The 14,923-nt window shown below is 50.4% G+C and overlaps 2 protein-coding genes across 2 annotated transcripts in view; one reads left to right on the top strand and one right to left on the bottom strand.

The window, feature by feature from the left end:
* Positions 1-14,923, bottom strand: part of EYA3 (EYA transcriptional coactivator and phosphatase 3) — a 218,572-nt gene that overhangs the window by 188,102 nt on the left and 15,547 nt on the right. The window lies entirely within an intron of this gene.
* Positions 1-14,923, top strand: part of LUZP1 (leucine zipper protein 1) — a 31,222-nt gene that overhangs the window by 14,976 nt on the left and 1,323 nt on the right. The window contains exons 2-3 of the mRNA XM_065744351.1: positions 8,580-11,819; positions 14,522-14,686. Coding sequence (XP_065600423.1) covers positions 8,685-11,819; positions 14,522-14,686 — 3,300 coding nt within the window. The 5' untranslated portion in view covers positions 8,580-8,684. The remainder of the gene's footprint in view (positions 1-8,579; positions 11,820-14,521; positions 14,687-14,923) is intronic.

The raw sequence follows: 14,923 nt of genomic DNA on the forward strand, positions 1-14,923 counted from the left end.
AGTCAAAGAAGAAAAGCATCTTCCTCCAGTGCAGCATGGGACATTTTTCTCAGAGCTGTGAGGAAGGCAGCACGGCCTGTCTGTGGCACAACTTCTGTGCCTGTCCATAGAGGAAAAAAAAAGTGTTGCTGAATTCTGAATAAGGCCAGTGTGGGGCTTCTAGAAAGAGAGAGATATCTTTCGATGCCTGGCAGTGAGCAGCACGCTGAGGGGCTTTGCAGATACTGTTCTGTTTCTGCGCAGTAGCTCCAGATTCCTTGGCACAGGGCTCCTGTTGCACGGGCACCTCACGGCTCAGTTTGGTTTTGGTGCAGGAGCAGCCTGATGGAAGGTGCTTTAGCCGATGGCTGAAGGCTCAGACCTGCTTGCAGTGCACCCTGACTCATGGATTTGGAAGGTGATGCGGAGACACAGCTGTGCAGAGTTCCCCACTGGGCACAGGGAAGCAGCAGCTCCAGCCCCAGTGCTGCTCTGAGCACCTACAGATGTTGAGCAGCTGAGGGAGCTGCAGTGCTCTGCTCCTCGCAGGCTGTCAGCTCTGCTCCTGGGGCAGGGGAAGTCATTTTGCATTGTGAGGAGTGCAGCAGGAGATGGGAGTGTCAGTGCAGGGGCCGTGTGACAGTGACGCAGCAGATCCTCTGCAGCCGCAGTGCTGCAGTCCCCGACACTTGCTGTAGATGCTGTTGGCGATTTTTGTTTGACTCTCCTTGAACACTGTGGTTATTTTTGGCTGCTGTCTCATCATTTCAGGTGCCTTCAGTCTAGCATTGCGTTAGTCAATATTCAAACCGCTTCCAGATTGTTTCTTGTGTTGTGACTTTGAGCATTTCCTCTTCCAGCAGATGCAGATCCTTCCGAGGCAGTCGATGCCCCAAAGTGCAGACATCCCTACAAGTCACTTGACGTTTTGCCTTTGTGTTCAGTGGGGCTGGGGTGCCTCTATGCACACTCTGTGTGAGCAAACACATCATCTGCAGCTTTCCAGCCACGTTGCAGTGTTGGATGCCTGTGGCTGGCGTGCAGCAGTAGTGACACATCGCAGTCTTGGTGGGCTCTGACTAGTTCTTGTTTAGTCTGACTTTTATTTTATGCTGTCTTTTCCTTCTGAAGTGTTTTTACTCCTGTTCCCACAACCTCATATTGTCCTGTGGGGGCTGGAAGGAGCTCATGAAGAGCAAAATCAAGTTGAGACAGAGTTTCCTTCCATCGTTAGCTGGCTCTGGCCGCAGTATCCTTATCTCCTGCAGCTGGTGACACCCATGTCCTTTTTCTATATAAGTGGCAGAGATGTTTCGCTTCACAAATGAGAAATGACACACTGGACTCCTCCCAGCCTGTTCCACCCTGGGGCAGGGAAGAAAAACCCCACTGCTGCTCTCATCACATTGAGCATTGATACAGACACCCATCGTCAGTGGTGTTGCCACCTTTGGACGTGACACGTTCACGCTCCTTTGCATACGTATACAACACCAGAAACCCTTCAATTAAAACTGCAGATGCTTATGCACACAGGGCAGGTTCCAACAAATACACATAACCTATGCTTTGGGTGGAAATGTGGCTGGAGTGGAGTCTGATCCATTTCCCCCCTGAAGCTGTTTGGCTATTTGAGGCCGCAGAAAGGGATCCCCTTACTGCCCTGGTGGTGAAGTCCTCCTGCCCGCAGTGACTGTGGACTGCACAGTCTGGTGCCCCACAGATTACCTGAGGCTCCTGCTCCCCAGGTGTGCACAGACACTCCCAACACTGTGCTCAGTGCAAAAATCCACTTCCCACGGGTGTTCTGAGTAATAGCTGAGCAGAAAATAGACCAGAGAGGATCTGAGCTCACCCAAGCATTTGGGGAGAAGGAGAAGGGAGGAGTACCAGGTGTGTGCTCCATCAGAAGAACATGGACAACAACCCTGCACTATTTCTCCCCAGAAACTGGATCACGTGTGAGCTGGGGAATGCAGAACTCAGGTCTGCAAGCATGGGGTACCCCAAAGGACTCGAGCTGCAGTGGGGTGAATTGTGACTCTTGTCTCCAGTTATCGCTGTGATTGAAGCTGTTGACTTTCTGTTGCCTGTGATGGGTGCTGCTCTCTAAGAGATCACTGTAAACAGCTTCAGGAGCAGGAGAAATGAATGAAAAAGTGGCCACAGGCCTAGGCACAAATAACTCACTCATCTTTAGGATTGGCTAAGCCTGAAATGTGGGGCATAGGATGTGCCATTGCCTCTTGGTGATGGGTACTGTAAGAGACAAGCAGTGTTTCCACAGGATGCCTGGGGCTGGTGGGGTTGGGACACTACTCAGAGAAGGTAAAGCATAAAGATTAAGTGCTAGGTGTACTCATATAAGATGATGGAGTTCTCCAACACACAGATGGCAATATGTCTGTCTTGGTTCAGTGGAGGGGATGGTGGGAGTGGATGCCAACAGCTGTTCCCATGTGGACACATTGGAGGTGCTCTAAAGCTTGTGGGGCTCGTTACCAGCAGCCCAATCAGAGCAAGGGATGGGATGTGTAGGGTGAGATGCTCCTGTGTGAGGGGCAGTGTCGTGCTCCTGAGGGCTTGCAGCAGAAGTTATACTTGTGGGTTTGGTAGTAGTTGTGGAGTTGCAGTTCCTGAAATGAAACACGGCTGTCTCTCGGTTCGTGAAATGCATCAGGTGTGGGATGTGAATGCATAGCTCAGCCCTACGTACAAAACAGCACAGGTTCTGTACATCTGCTGAGTGTTTGCTACTGGTCAGTCTCTGGAGCTGCAGCAGTGCATGGGCTGCCTCTGTGGGTGCCATTTCTGCTGTGTGTTAACAGCACGCAGCCCCCTGCAGCGTCTGACCTCCCTTTATCAGTGATTCATACTGCTCTGTTTAACTGAACTGCTCTTATGTTTACCACTGTCTCCGATTTTTGCTGTATCCCTCTCAGGCTGGGAGTGCTGCTGGAGGTCTCTCACCGTTGCTCAAAGCAGGACCAACTTCAAACAGCCATTACGTCTAGGATCACATTTTATCTCTGTTGATTCCCATCTGACTTAGAATCTTTGAATAAACTTAGAAATGTGTGTTTATTTGTACTTGCCCTTTGTTTAGGTTTATTTTGCAGGCACTGGTTTTGAGTCCTGGCTTTGCCAAGCAGTTGAAGACCTGGTAGGAGGGTCGTGGTGGATACAAATCTGTTTGTAGAAGATGTTACTTGTCTTTTTCTTCTCCTTATTAAGATAAACCGATTGAGCCTTGAGTCATTTTTGATAAATCACACCAGTTGTGGAGGGCTTGGGTTGTCCCAGGGCTTGATGTGGTCAAGCTCAGTGCCCCTCCAGACGATGATGTCACAACCCCTCGGGGACCCAGTGACAGTGTTTGGACACATCAGTGGTGAAAATAATATTAGTCCTCTGAACAACAGCCCTCCACTTACCTCCTACCTCCCAGGCTGCTATCAGCCATGGACTTGCTAAGAGCATGCTCTGTCTCATCATCTAGGTTATTAATAAAGACATTAAACACCATCACCCCGAGGGAAACCACCAGTAATTCGTTGTCACACATTTAAATACTGCTCAGGTTCCAGGTTGCTCAAAGATGTACTCGGCCGTGTCGTTCAGGACAATGAAACTAGGTAATATAAACAGAAGACAGAGTTTTTAAGCAGTGTGTAAAAGTTCTTTCAGAGAAGGAGATGCTTTCTGCAAAACAAATGCTCACACACAAACTTGCAGTGGAACAAGGTGTGTTAAATCTGAATTATTCTTAATGTGTGATCACAGAACCAAAAACTGGGGCAGATTGGAAGGGGTTTCTGGGTCTGTCTGGTCCAGCTGGACCCATCCTGGGTCTATCTGGTCTCCTCTCCAGCAGGAACACCCTGAGCTGCTTTCCCAGCATTGTGTCCAGACAGCTTTTGAGTATCTCCAGGAAGGAGACTCCACAACCTCTCTGGGCAACTTATTCCATTGCTAAATCTCATGCACAGTAAGGACGTGCTTCCTGATGCTCAGACACAACCTCTTGTGTTCCAGTCTGTGCCCATTGACTCTTGTCCTGGCACTGGGCACCACAGACAAGAGCCTGGCCCTATGGATAAGGACCACGACCCGTAGATGACTCAGTATCCCTTTCATACTGCCCACATTTGGGATATCACCATACCAGATCAGCTAGAGACCAGATTTGTGAAAATGTTTAAGGAGTGAATAAGATTTTCTAGGTGTGATTCTGCCAGTGAAGTTCAGTTGATTTGTGCTAGACTGCCTTGTAAATCTTGCATGGTTTTTGTTTGTTTGTGTGCTTGTATCAGTGTCCTGTCCTCTCAGTTCAGTACATCTTCGAGCATTTTGCTTTTCAAATAGCTTAGGGAAAGCAGGTCTTGCTCTACTGACTGCTTTGAGCTACTACTACTTTTATGTTGGGTTTTGCAGGTGGAGATCTATGGGCTGCTAATAATAGGAAGGCTGTAGCAGCCCTCTGTTCTTGAAGATTCCTCCGCACTAAAACCTATTAAAAGAGAAATGTAAGTAGGATAGAAATCATGTAAAAATGCCCTATTGATAGAGGCCGTGAAGCTGAGAGACTGATCCAAGGGTCAGGGATTGATCCAAGTGTGCAAGCTTCGCTGCTTGGGACTCTTTAATAACACACGATACAAAGCTCTAGGAGGTCTACCATGAAAGTGTAGAGGATGTGAGGAACTGGGATAGGCTTTCTTCTGAAGTTTGCAGATTTGTGACTGTGAAGTGTGCTGAAGGAATCTCACCCAGCAGAGCCATTGGTTTGGGGGTCGAGAAATGTGCAGCTCCGCATCGACAGCCGCTGTGAGCCAGGATTCCTCTTACATCCAGGAAGGAATCTTTACTTGGGATTATCTCCCATCCTTTTGCCATCTAAGCTGGAGCTGTTTTCTTCCCTTCTCATGGCAAGAGATGGACAGCATATTATCTGAAGTCTTCTAGAATGCACTTGGAATGAAATGAATGTCCTCTGAATATGCTGTTGTCTGCAGAATGTGACCAAGTCCCGTCTATAAACTTCTCAGTAGTGCAAGTTAAAGCCAAGAAATCCCACCCTTTCTCTTGAAGGACCAAATAGGTTCATTTTCTTAATGTTTACCCACCTGTGAAGGAGCAGCAGTTCACCGTATTCCTACATTAAAAGGCTGTGATAACGTGCCAAAAGATAACAAGAGGACTTTGAAACAGTTCTCACAATGTGTGCGTTTGGTTGTTGGGTTTGGGTTGTTTGTTGTTGGGTTGTTTTTTTGGTGGTTATTTGGTTGGTTTCTTTTTGAGGGAACATCTGAAATGGACAGTGGAGTCCTGACTACAGGAAAAGTTGGGTTGGATGGAAAAGGAGCTCATGGGCTGAGTGGTTCAGGGTTAGTAGGGCACATGTGGCAGTGGTTTGTCTGGAACATGAAGGGAGTCCTTTGCTTGTGGAGCTTGGTGAGGATGGGGACATTCCTGTGCAGATTCTACAGATCTCAGGGTCGAAGTACAGTTTGTGGGGTCTGTTGTACCACACAGAGCCCATCACCATTGTAGCTAGAGATTTGAAGGGTCCTGCTGACCCCAGGGAAGCTTACACGTATACCTCTGATACATCCTTGCATGTAGGAAGGAACAGCAGAAGAGGAAAATAGATGCAGGGACACAGAAAACCAGAAAAGCTGAAAAAAGAGGAGCAAGAAAGGAGTGCAGAGGAGGAGAATAGGAGCTGTGAGAAGATATAGTTAAGAAAGATGTGCACTAGAGAAAAACAAAATAAAGGAAGAGAGGATATAGGGAAAACAGAAGAGCAGAAGAGGACAAGAAGATGAGAGAGAATACTTTGAAGACTGAAGAGCAGAAGAGAAAGGGAGACCATATAGAGGAGACAGAAAAGTAGAAGAGGGGTGGGGAAAAGAGGATAGAGGTAAGGGTGAAATACAGGAGAGGAGAACAGTGGGTAGTGTCAGATGGAAGAGCAGAAGAGTGGACTAAAAGAGGAGAGAGGATACAGGTGGAACAGAAATGCAGAATAAGGGAAGAGCAAATCTTAGAAGTTGTCCTTTCCCCTTGCTTCGAGATCTTTCAGCAGTCCCCTATTTGATGCCCATCAGAGGGACAGTGTAAAATAACCACTCTGAGAGGCATCAAATAAAACAGAGGGCATAGGATGCCCCAAGAAAGGTCTGAGAAGAAGTGTTTCAGCACCCAAGGGGAGGACAGTTGTTGCTGTGATCCACTGACCTTGTTTAGAGGAGTCTCAAAAGCACTGAGAACCCCAGTGTCTCTTTGATGTTCGTAACGACTGACTGGGTCTCCCTTCAGAAGACCTGAGAGAACCAGGTGGAGAACATTACAAAATGCTTCTGCTGAGGTTGTGTTTGTGGGGAAACTGGAGTTGTATGTGATACTAAGTGCACCTGAAGGCCTCTCATTGCCCATCTGTTGAGTGTAGATGTTCCCTGTGTAACAGCCAGTTAATCAGAGGGCAGGGTGGCTGCCACGATTTAAAATCTGTAAAGAGGAATTCTGAATGCAAATCCAAGGTTAACTCCTGTCAGAGCAGCTTGTTTGCTCAGCCTGTCAGTTCACTGACAACGAGCTCAGCCCCGGTTATTGTCTCCTACGGACTGCAAAGGAAGATTGGGATGGTTGACAGGTCCTGTGGAACCTGAGACCTCCAGTGACCCACAGCTGCTGCAGGAAATCTGGCAGGGAAGCGTGGCTGCAAAGACACTGATTCTGCAACTGTGGTCTTCATGGGAGGACCCTTACTTAATTCCTGGTATTTGAGAAGGTGTGTGGGAAAGGCAACACATCAGAAGGTCCCCTCAGAAGGACCCTTTGATCTCGAAGGGGTGCCTTTGGTAATTCTGCTGCTGCAGGCTCTGTCACCACCTCACCGTTAATTGCTGAGTTCGGTTTTCAACTTCATTCAGATTTCTCCAAAATGTGGTTCTCCTCTGGGACTCCAAGCGGCTTCAGTCACCCACAGAGATCAGTGACCCTTGGGCTCATGTCTCAGCATCCCTCTCATGCTCCTCTCTTCCCATGGGCTGTGGCAGTGTAGCCTGAGGGTCTAATTCCTGACAAATAATCCCCACCAAGCTCTCTACCCATCAGTACCACACACGGACAAAGACAGATAACTAACTGAGGTCCAGACTCCGAAGGAGCCAGTTCTGGGAGGATGATTTGGTGGAACAATGAGTCGGTTTAACCGTGGTTCACCCAACAGCAGCGCGTCCCTTCCCAGCCATCTGTGCCCATAACTCCTGTCCATCCTTTCGGAGACGCCCACCGACTTGAGGTCAGCACGTAGGCACTGCTGAGATTCCCTCACCCCACGTCCTGCTGGGCCCGAGCTGCTTCCTGACCAGCGCCCGGCACGGCGTTAACCATTAACTCCCTGCTCCGAGGCACGCTGGGAGCACTGTTGTTTTTTAGGGCACTGCGAAATGGCTTTGTCCTTTCCTGCGACATTCCGGTGACGTTTCTTGCTGGGATCCTGTCTGGAGCTGAGCAGCCTTTCCTGTTTGCAGCCAGAGCAGCTGGCTGCTCCGCAGAGCCGAGGGCCACGAGGCCTTCGCAGTCTGAGCTGTCCCTCAGCAGAAGGACTACGGGGTGTGTGCTTCACACAGGAGGTGCTCGGGGTGTGTGGTGGGTGCCCGGTGTGTGCCGTGGGCTCCTCTTGGCATCACAGGCCCCTCTGCCCATCAGGAAATGAATCGCCTTCGATCAGAGGCTTTGTACTGGGGCACCGCAGTCTCCTTTTCCCGGCGCTGTCTGCTCCCCATATCCTGCTCTTCACCTCTTGGCACTGTGGAATAGGAAACTCCGCAGTGTTTCCTCCGTGGGGAGTTCCAGCAGAAATGCTGGAGGCCACGTCCTGCTTCGAGGCACAGTGCTGAGCTGGGGCACGGGTCTGAGTGGGGGCAACCAGCCCACAGCAGGGGTTGGGGCTGGGGGGGCTGTGAGATCCCTCCCTACCCAACTGTTCTGTGATTTGATGATTCTTTGTGCTTACGTTAGCTCTTGCACATTCAATACGTGGCTGGGATCTGTCTTGAGCCCAGGATGGGTCAGTGCCCACAGTCAGAGGGGACTTCTCATCCCCTCCTCAGCTGTCCTGGTGCGCTCACGTTGTCCTCAGTCCTCGCTAACCCTGCCCTGTCAGCTCTGAGCTGGGAAGAGAGTTGCATTTACTGCGTCAGAGCTTGCCCATGTGTTGAAATTGCAGCTCCTTATCCCTGGCAACAGGGAGTTGAAGTGTGAGGGCTTGCAGCTGCTGTCTCCTGAGTGCACGAGTGGGTGGCAGCTGAGGCCACTGACAGCTTTTGAAAGAGGAGGGAGAAACTTGAAACTCCACTGGCACAGTGTCCTTGGGATGTGACTGCAGCTCAGGTAAAGTTGGATGCTGAATGATGTGGGCTGCAGGAGAGGTGCTGGAAGAGATGGGCAGTGCTGGCTGGCAACAGCTGTCCCTAATTTAGCACTCAGAAACATGTTTAGATTTATATATATATATTTACAATTAATTTATACAGTGAGAATACCGTGTATTCTGAGCTCTTGTATTCATTTTAAGCATTTTTTTCTTTCAGGGTGAGTTGCCCCTCTTCAAAGGAAGCACAGCACGCCAGGAACACGCAGCGCATTCAGTGCTCAGAGTCAGCAAAGCTCTCACCTCGGAGGAACAGCAAATAAACATGGCAGAGTTTGCAGGTTATAAGGAGACCTCCAGTCGGCACCTACGGTTCAAACTGCAGAGTCTCAGCCGCCGCCTCGATGAACTGGAAGAAGCAACAAAAAATCTCCAGAAAGCAGAGGACGAGCTGCTTGAGCTCCAGGACAAGGTGATCCAGGCAGAAGGCAGCAATTCCAGCATGCTGGCAGACATCGAGGCCCTGCGGAAACGAGTGCTGAAGATCGAAGGCAAGGATGAAGAAATTAAGAAGGCTGAAGAGCTTTGCCGGTTAATGAAAGAAAAACTTGAAGAGGAGGAGAGCCTCACCCGAGAGCTGAAGTCAGAAATTGAGCACCTGCAGAGGAGAATGGCAGAGCTGGAGAAACTGGAGGAGGCCTTTGGCAGGAGCAAGAACGACTGCACACAGCTGTGTCTCAGCCTCAACGAAGAAAGGAATTTGACCAAAAAGATATCTACAGAGTTAGAAATACTTCGAGTGAAGGTGAAGGAACTTGAGGCCTCTGAAGACAGGCTGGATAAAACCGAGCAGAGCTTAACAGGTGAGTTGGAAAAACTGAAGTCTTTAGCACTGAGCTTTATCAGCGAAAGAAAACATTTTAATGAAAGAGAAAAGCAGAATGAAAAAATAATCCAGGAGCTCACACTGAAACTGGAGCAAAACAATAAACTGAATAGGGCCGATCAAACTAGAAATGCATCCAACTTGCTAGAAAGGTCTTCAAACAATCTCCTGGACAGAAATGATTTGAGGATTGAGGATGACTTGACTTCTGCACTGCCCTCTAAAGAAACCAGGCGGAAGGGAAGCGTAGATTACCTCAAGCATGTAGAAAACGAAACCAGGAATAAATCAGAAAACCAAAAGAATAAAAATCAGGAAGACAACAAAGTGAAAGATCTCACCCAAGAAATCGAGAGACTTAAAACTCAGATCAAACATTTTGAATCCTTAGAAGAAGAACTTAAAAAAATGAGAGCCAAAAACAACGACCTGCAAGACAGTTATTTGAGTGAACAGAACAAAAACAAGATGTTAAGCGGTCAGTTAGAAGAAATAAAACTGCAAATAAAGAAACAGAAAGATCTGGAAAACGGAGAGGTCGAGAATGAAGATGCAAGCATGTCTAGCAGGGGGAAACATGACAGGCCTAAGTACAGAGCTGTTGCAGCAGATTTCACAGCTGCCAAGCACAAACCAAGGGAGGTTTCGCCCCAGCAGCGCCGGGAGAGAGTGAGAAACAGAGATTTCTCCTTCAGTAATGACAGCTCCAGCCATGGTGGTAAGCAGACACCCAGCCCGAGCTTAATGAGCAGGAGAGCAGGAAAAGCATCGGGTGCAGCTGCCCTTGCAGATGCTGCTGCAACAGATACGAAAAGACTGGAGGAGAAATGTTTGGTTTCCACGTTTTCAGCTGGTCAGAAGGAAGCCCCCGCCACGCAGAACGAGGGGAAGAGGTCAAAAGAGCAGCCCTCTGTCCTCAGTCGCTACCCCCCCGCTGCACACGAGCAGAAGTCTTGGAAAGCACCTCCCAAACCCGTCAGTGAGCTGAGATCCAAGGCTGAAAAGCCATCTCACGCAGCCCGCGCCAGCTGCCAAACCGGCGCGGACACACGGGACGAGAAGCCGAGCAGAGGGGAATCGGTGGCTTCGTTAGCTGAGAAGCTGAAAGCAAATCAGGGGGAGCTCAGCGACGCCGTGGGGGACGCGCAGCCCCCGAGGGGTCACTGTGCCTCTTCCAACGGCACTGCCACCGCCTACAGGTGCCACGTCTCTGCGCACGAGGCGGACTCGGACGCTGTTGGCTCTAAGGCAGAAGCAGCGAATGCGTCGGCTGCTTCACATCGGCAGCCCTTGGAGGGCAGGGCTAAAAGAGCCATCGTCCCCCAGGAAAAGGAATTCACGGATGCATCACTTGAAAGTGGGAAAGCTTCGCCGCTAACGAAGCGTTCGCATCGCTCGAGGAGCCAGGAGGACATTCTGCAGATCCTTAAAGAAGACACAGAGCTGACTTCAGCAGCAGGCCATGGAAATGCTGGCTTAAAAGCCGACTCCAAAGCCGTCCAGAGGAGTCATGAAAAAGTTAGCTCAGATGAAGAATCAGGGAGAAGTAAAAAAGCAAACGCTCAGTTGGATTTTGAGACAAGAAAGAAAGCCAGTTCCAAGCAGTTCTCTAATTCCAGGGGAGTTTTTAGAGCTTCTCTCTTTGAAAATGACAAAAGTACTGTACACGAGGAGGACTCCTCTAAGTGCATGAAACCATCAGATGCCGACACTGGAGGACTGAAATCCAGGAGGTCGTTCAGCCCAAGAGAAGCCCTGAGATCCAAAGCCATCATCAAACCTGCCATTGTTGAGAAGGACATGAAGGCCGTCATGGGAGAGGCTGTCACTGAGACTGAGTCAGAAAAACAGAAGTCTGTTTTTAAAGCAGTCACAAACAAAATGACGAGCAGCATCACCATCTTTCCTTCTGAGCCAACGGTTCCAAGGCCCAGCGTGGACACGGCAGCAAAGGAAAGGCATATTACCACCAGCAACATCAGGGTTGCTCCAAATGAACCCTCCCCCATGACTAACAGTCTCTCCCCCCCTTTTGAGGTCTCCGTTAATAGAAGTGCCCTGAAATTATCTGAGGCCGACAGAACTGGAGATGCGGTGCTGAGAAACAGAACAGAAACAGTGGTCTCCAGGAGCAGCATTGTGATAAAGACTTCTGAGCCCCCCGAGAAGAGCGGCGAGCTCCTGCTGGAGACATCCAGCTCGAGGAGCCAAGGCTCTTCAGATTCTGTTTCATCCGAAACCAAACACGTCACTCTGAGAAGTTCCTGGAGAACAAGGCAAGGCTTACATTCCCTGGAGGACTCTCCAATAAAAGTGGAAAAACACACAGCCTCCAGTCCTACAAACACATGCAGGTCTTCCGTGGACCTCTCTGAGATGGAAGGGAACAGCACACGATCAAACTCCTTGGAGCAGACCTCAGCGAGGACCAATGCCACCACCAATTCCTGGAGCGCCCCTGAGCTGGGCTCCCGAAGGACCAAAAGTAACTTAAGTGCATCTGAACTGCTGACACGCAGGAACTACACCAGTGATCCCAGCACAGCTTCCCCCTGGCACCGCACCACGTTACCTGTAAGTGTCTCTTTGCCTTTCAGTGGGTGGTACAGCTGCCTCTTGGTACCAGACTGGGAATTTGCACCGCCTTATTTCCTGAAGCACTGCCTCCTTCCAGCTCCTGTCAGCTCCTGCAGAGGATCTTACAGTGTGGAAGAACTTGAGATATCTTGATTTCTTGATCTTTTAATACCATGTGATAATTTCACAATTTGATCTTGCCAAGACCAGAGGAGATAGGTCCAGCTGCTGTAGGATTCTCTATGCTCTTCAGCATGGCTTTGCATGGCACAGTCAGCTTGGAGTGGCTCTCCTGATGCGGTAATGAGACGTGAGTAGGGGTGTCCCTCAGGTAGCTCTGTCTGGGAAGGGCTGCCCATGCAAAGCCAGAGCCAGATCTGCAGGGCTTTGGTCTGGAAGTACAACAGGGTTTTACTGTTACACCATCTGAAAAGTGAGAACCATGGGAGTGGATTTATTTTCCCATTCCTTTGGGTGTTGTTGAAGGGGGCACTGGGGAATGGCATCACCCCCTGTGCTTGAGGCAGGGGATGGAGACAGGTGTGTGCAGCCCCATCTCGTTCCCACCTGTAGGAGTGAGATTCCAAGTGACAATCTTCTCCTTGGCCAAAGTTCCTCATGTGCCACAGGCACGTTGGACTTCTCTTCCATGCATCCAGGCAGACCTGACAGTCTCCTTTTGCATAAGGGCACCTCATGTACTTGGAGACACAGAGAGCCAGCCCTGAGCTTCCTGCTAGCCAGAAGTTTGGCTTTCCTGCAATCCACAAACTTGCCTTGCAGCTGGAGAGGTTCTCCCTCGCAGCAATCCTGCTGCTCAGCCTCAGTAGGTTTCAGCCTTCACTTTTTTTATTGCTGACGAGTGTAAGTGAATTGAGGCTGTGGAAGGTAGCAGCAGCTCTTTGGGTCTCTGCTTGGGCTAAGTGCTGTAGGATCAGGGAGGTGCTGGGGCGTGGAGCTGGAGGAGCAGCTCCCTCTGGTGCTTGCAGCCAGGGCTCTGGAGAAGGCTGCAGAGATGCATCACCTCCTGCTGTTACTGTCAGGCTCTGTATTTCAGATAATGAAGTCAGGAGGGCTGTTCTTCACATGTACCTTCTGATGAGGGTAGAGGTCTCAGGGAAAGGTCCCCAGAAGTACCCAGGGCTGTGCTGTCTGCTCAAGCAGTGCACCACTTGCATCCCTGATGAATCCATATGAGATTCTGACTTCAGCAGTCGGCTGTGCTCCATTATTGCTTTATTCTGTTGTTGGAGCTCGGTAACTTGAGGAAATGTTTGTCAAAACAGCATGTTTTGAGCCAACCCCAGGCTGCAGGGTGCTGGAAATCAGCATGTTGCATGCCAACCCTGGGTTTTGGGTCCTGGAAGTCAGCATGGTGTGTGCCAACCCTGGGTTTTGGGTCCTGGAAGTCAGCATGGTGTGTGCCAACCCTGGGTTTTGGGTCCTGGAAGTCAGCATGCTGTGTGCCATCCCTGGGCTGCAGGGCACTGCCAGCCCCACCTGCACAGAGCACTGCCCAGGTCTCTTCAAGGTGTTGAGCTGATGTGTCTGATGTCACAGCCCCTTTTGCTGAGCTTCACCCCAACCCATTGCTGGCAGCTGGGAGAGGCATCCATCCACATGCCCATCCCCGTGAGCTGCTCACCTTTGGGGACAGCATGTCCAGCTGGGCAGCCCCATGGGACTGATGCTGTCGGCAGCTCCAGGGGATGGAGCACCTCTGTGCTGACCCAGTCCCCTCCAAAGGCAGCTGCTGTGCCAGACAGGAGGTGCCACCTGTTGGGAAGCCGTCCAGGCTCAGCGGGGTGAGTGACATTGGTACAGTTGAAGGCTGTCCCCCTTCCTTGCTGTTCTGTGCACACAGCAGCAGGAGCTGAGCTCTGTCCTCCATCCCTCACAGCACCTTCAGCAGTGCAGTGCAGTGCCCCTGCAGCCGTTTGCCCCACGTGAGTGCAGTTTATTTCCCTGGAGAGGTGAGTTGAGTGTTACAAGGAGCTGTGTAGCTTCTGATGTTGGCGTGACGTGCCTTGCAACGTGCTGGAACTTGTGTGTGACAGAGCTATCCAACGAGGTTTTCCAGCCCACGATGGTGGTAACAGAGAGGCACAGATGTTTCCTGTTCCCAGGCAGCTCATGGGGACTCAGCACTGTGGAGCTCAAAGCAAAAGGCACAGCTGGCCCAAGTTGCCCCAGAGCAGAAACCGTGGGCAGCTGGGTCCCAGAGGGTGATCCCATGGGGACTGCAGGCAGTCAAGGAAACATCAGTGAGTGTAAAATGTGCAATATGGGTCTTTATATACACCTCTCCCAGGGCACTCCCACATCACATCCTCGTTGCCAGGAAAATGGAGAGGTCAGTTCATGTTTTGAAGAGATTGCTTCGGTCACCAAACGAGGAGTTGTGCTGCCCATGTCCCCCTGTGTCCCGTGGACCTCCAGTGCTGTGGGCCCAGAGGCTGAACACAGCCCTGCATGTGCTCATGGCCGAGCAGAGGGTTCAGCACACAGAGCTTAAGGCTGTGAATTATGGGATGGATCTTAAAAGCCTCTGTGAGGTGTTGTCTAAGTGAAGACATCCTCAAGCTGGCCTGGCAACCTCGGTGCCAAAGGGAATTGAAACACAACCTCGTACTGCAGACTGAGGATGGGGAACCCGGGGCCATAGACATGGAGTTCCAATTCTGTTTTTCTGCCCACAGGATGAAAGCAAAGATTTTGTCTCCAGTTCCAGAAGAAAACAGTACGGCTCTTCCGAGTACCTCTTGCAGGCAGACACAGTGGGGAGAAGGGCTGTACCCCCCCTGGAGCTGCAGGACCCCCCACCTGGACCCTCCACCCCACCAGGACCACAGGCAGAAGAACAGGTATGGGGATGTGGAGAAGGGAGGGCTCAAAGCATAAAGCCAAACTCTGACCTGACCTCCCAGTGACACAGCTCGCTTGTCCACATCAGGGTGAACCTCTCTGGAGTAGTGCTTCCCAGAGAGTAAACTACTTACTGATTTCCTATACTAAGAAAAATAGTAGTACCTTATTTTTCTATTCTAGATTCATTTCAGCTTTATGGCTGAGGACTTCCTCCTGGGAATAAAAGCCTCTGC

The sequence above is a fragment of the Cyrtonyx montezumae genome, unplaced genomic scaffold (genome assembly GCF_038088225.1).
Source record: "Cyrtonyx montezumae isolate F1298 unplaced genomic scaffold, pur_monq_1.0 scaffold_31, whole genome shotgun sequence".
Lineage (NCBI taxonomy): Eukaryota > Metazoa > Chordata > Aves > Galliformes > Odontophoridae > Cyrtonyx > Cyrtonyx montezumae.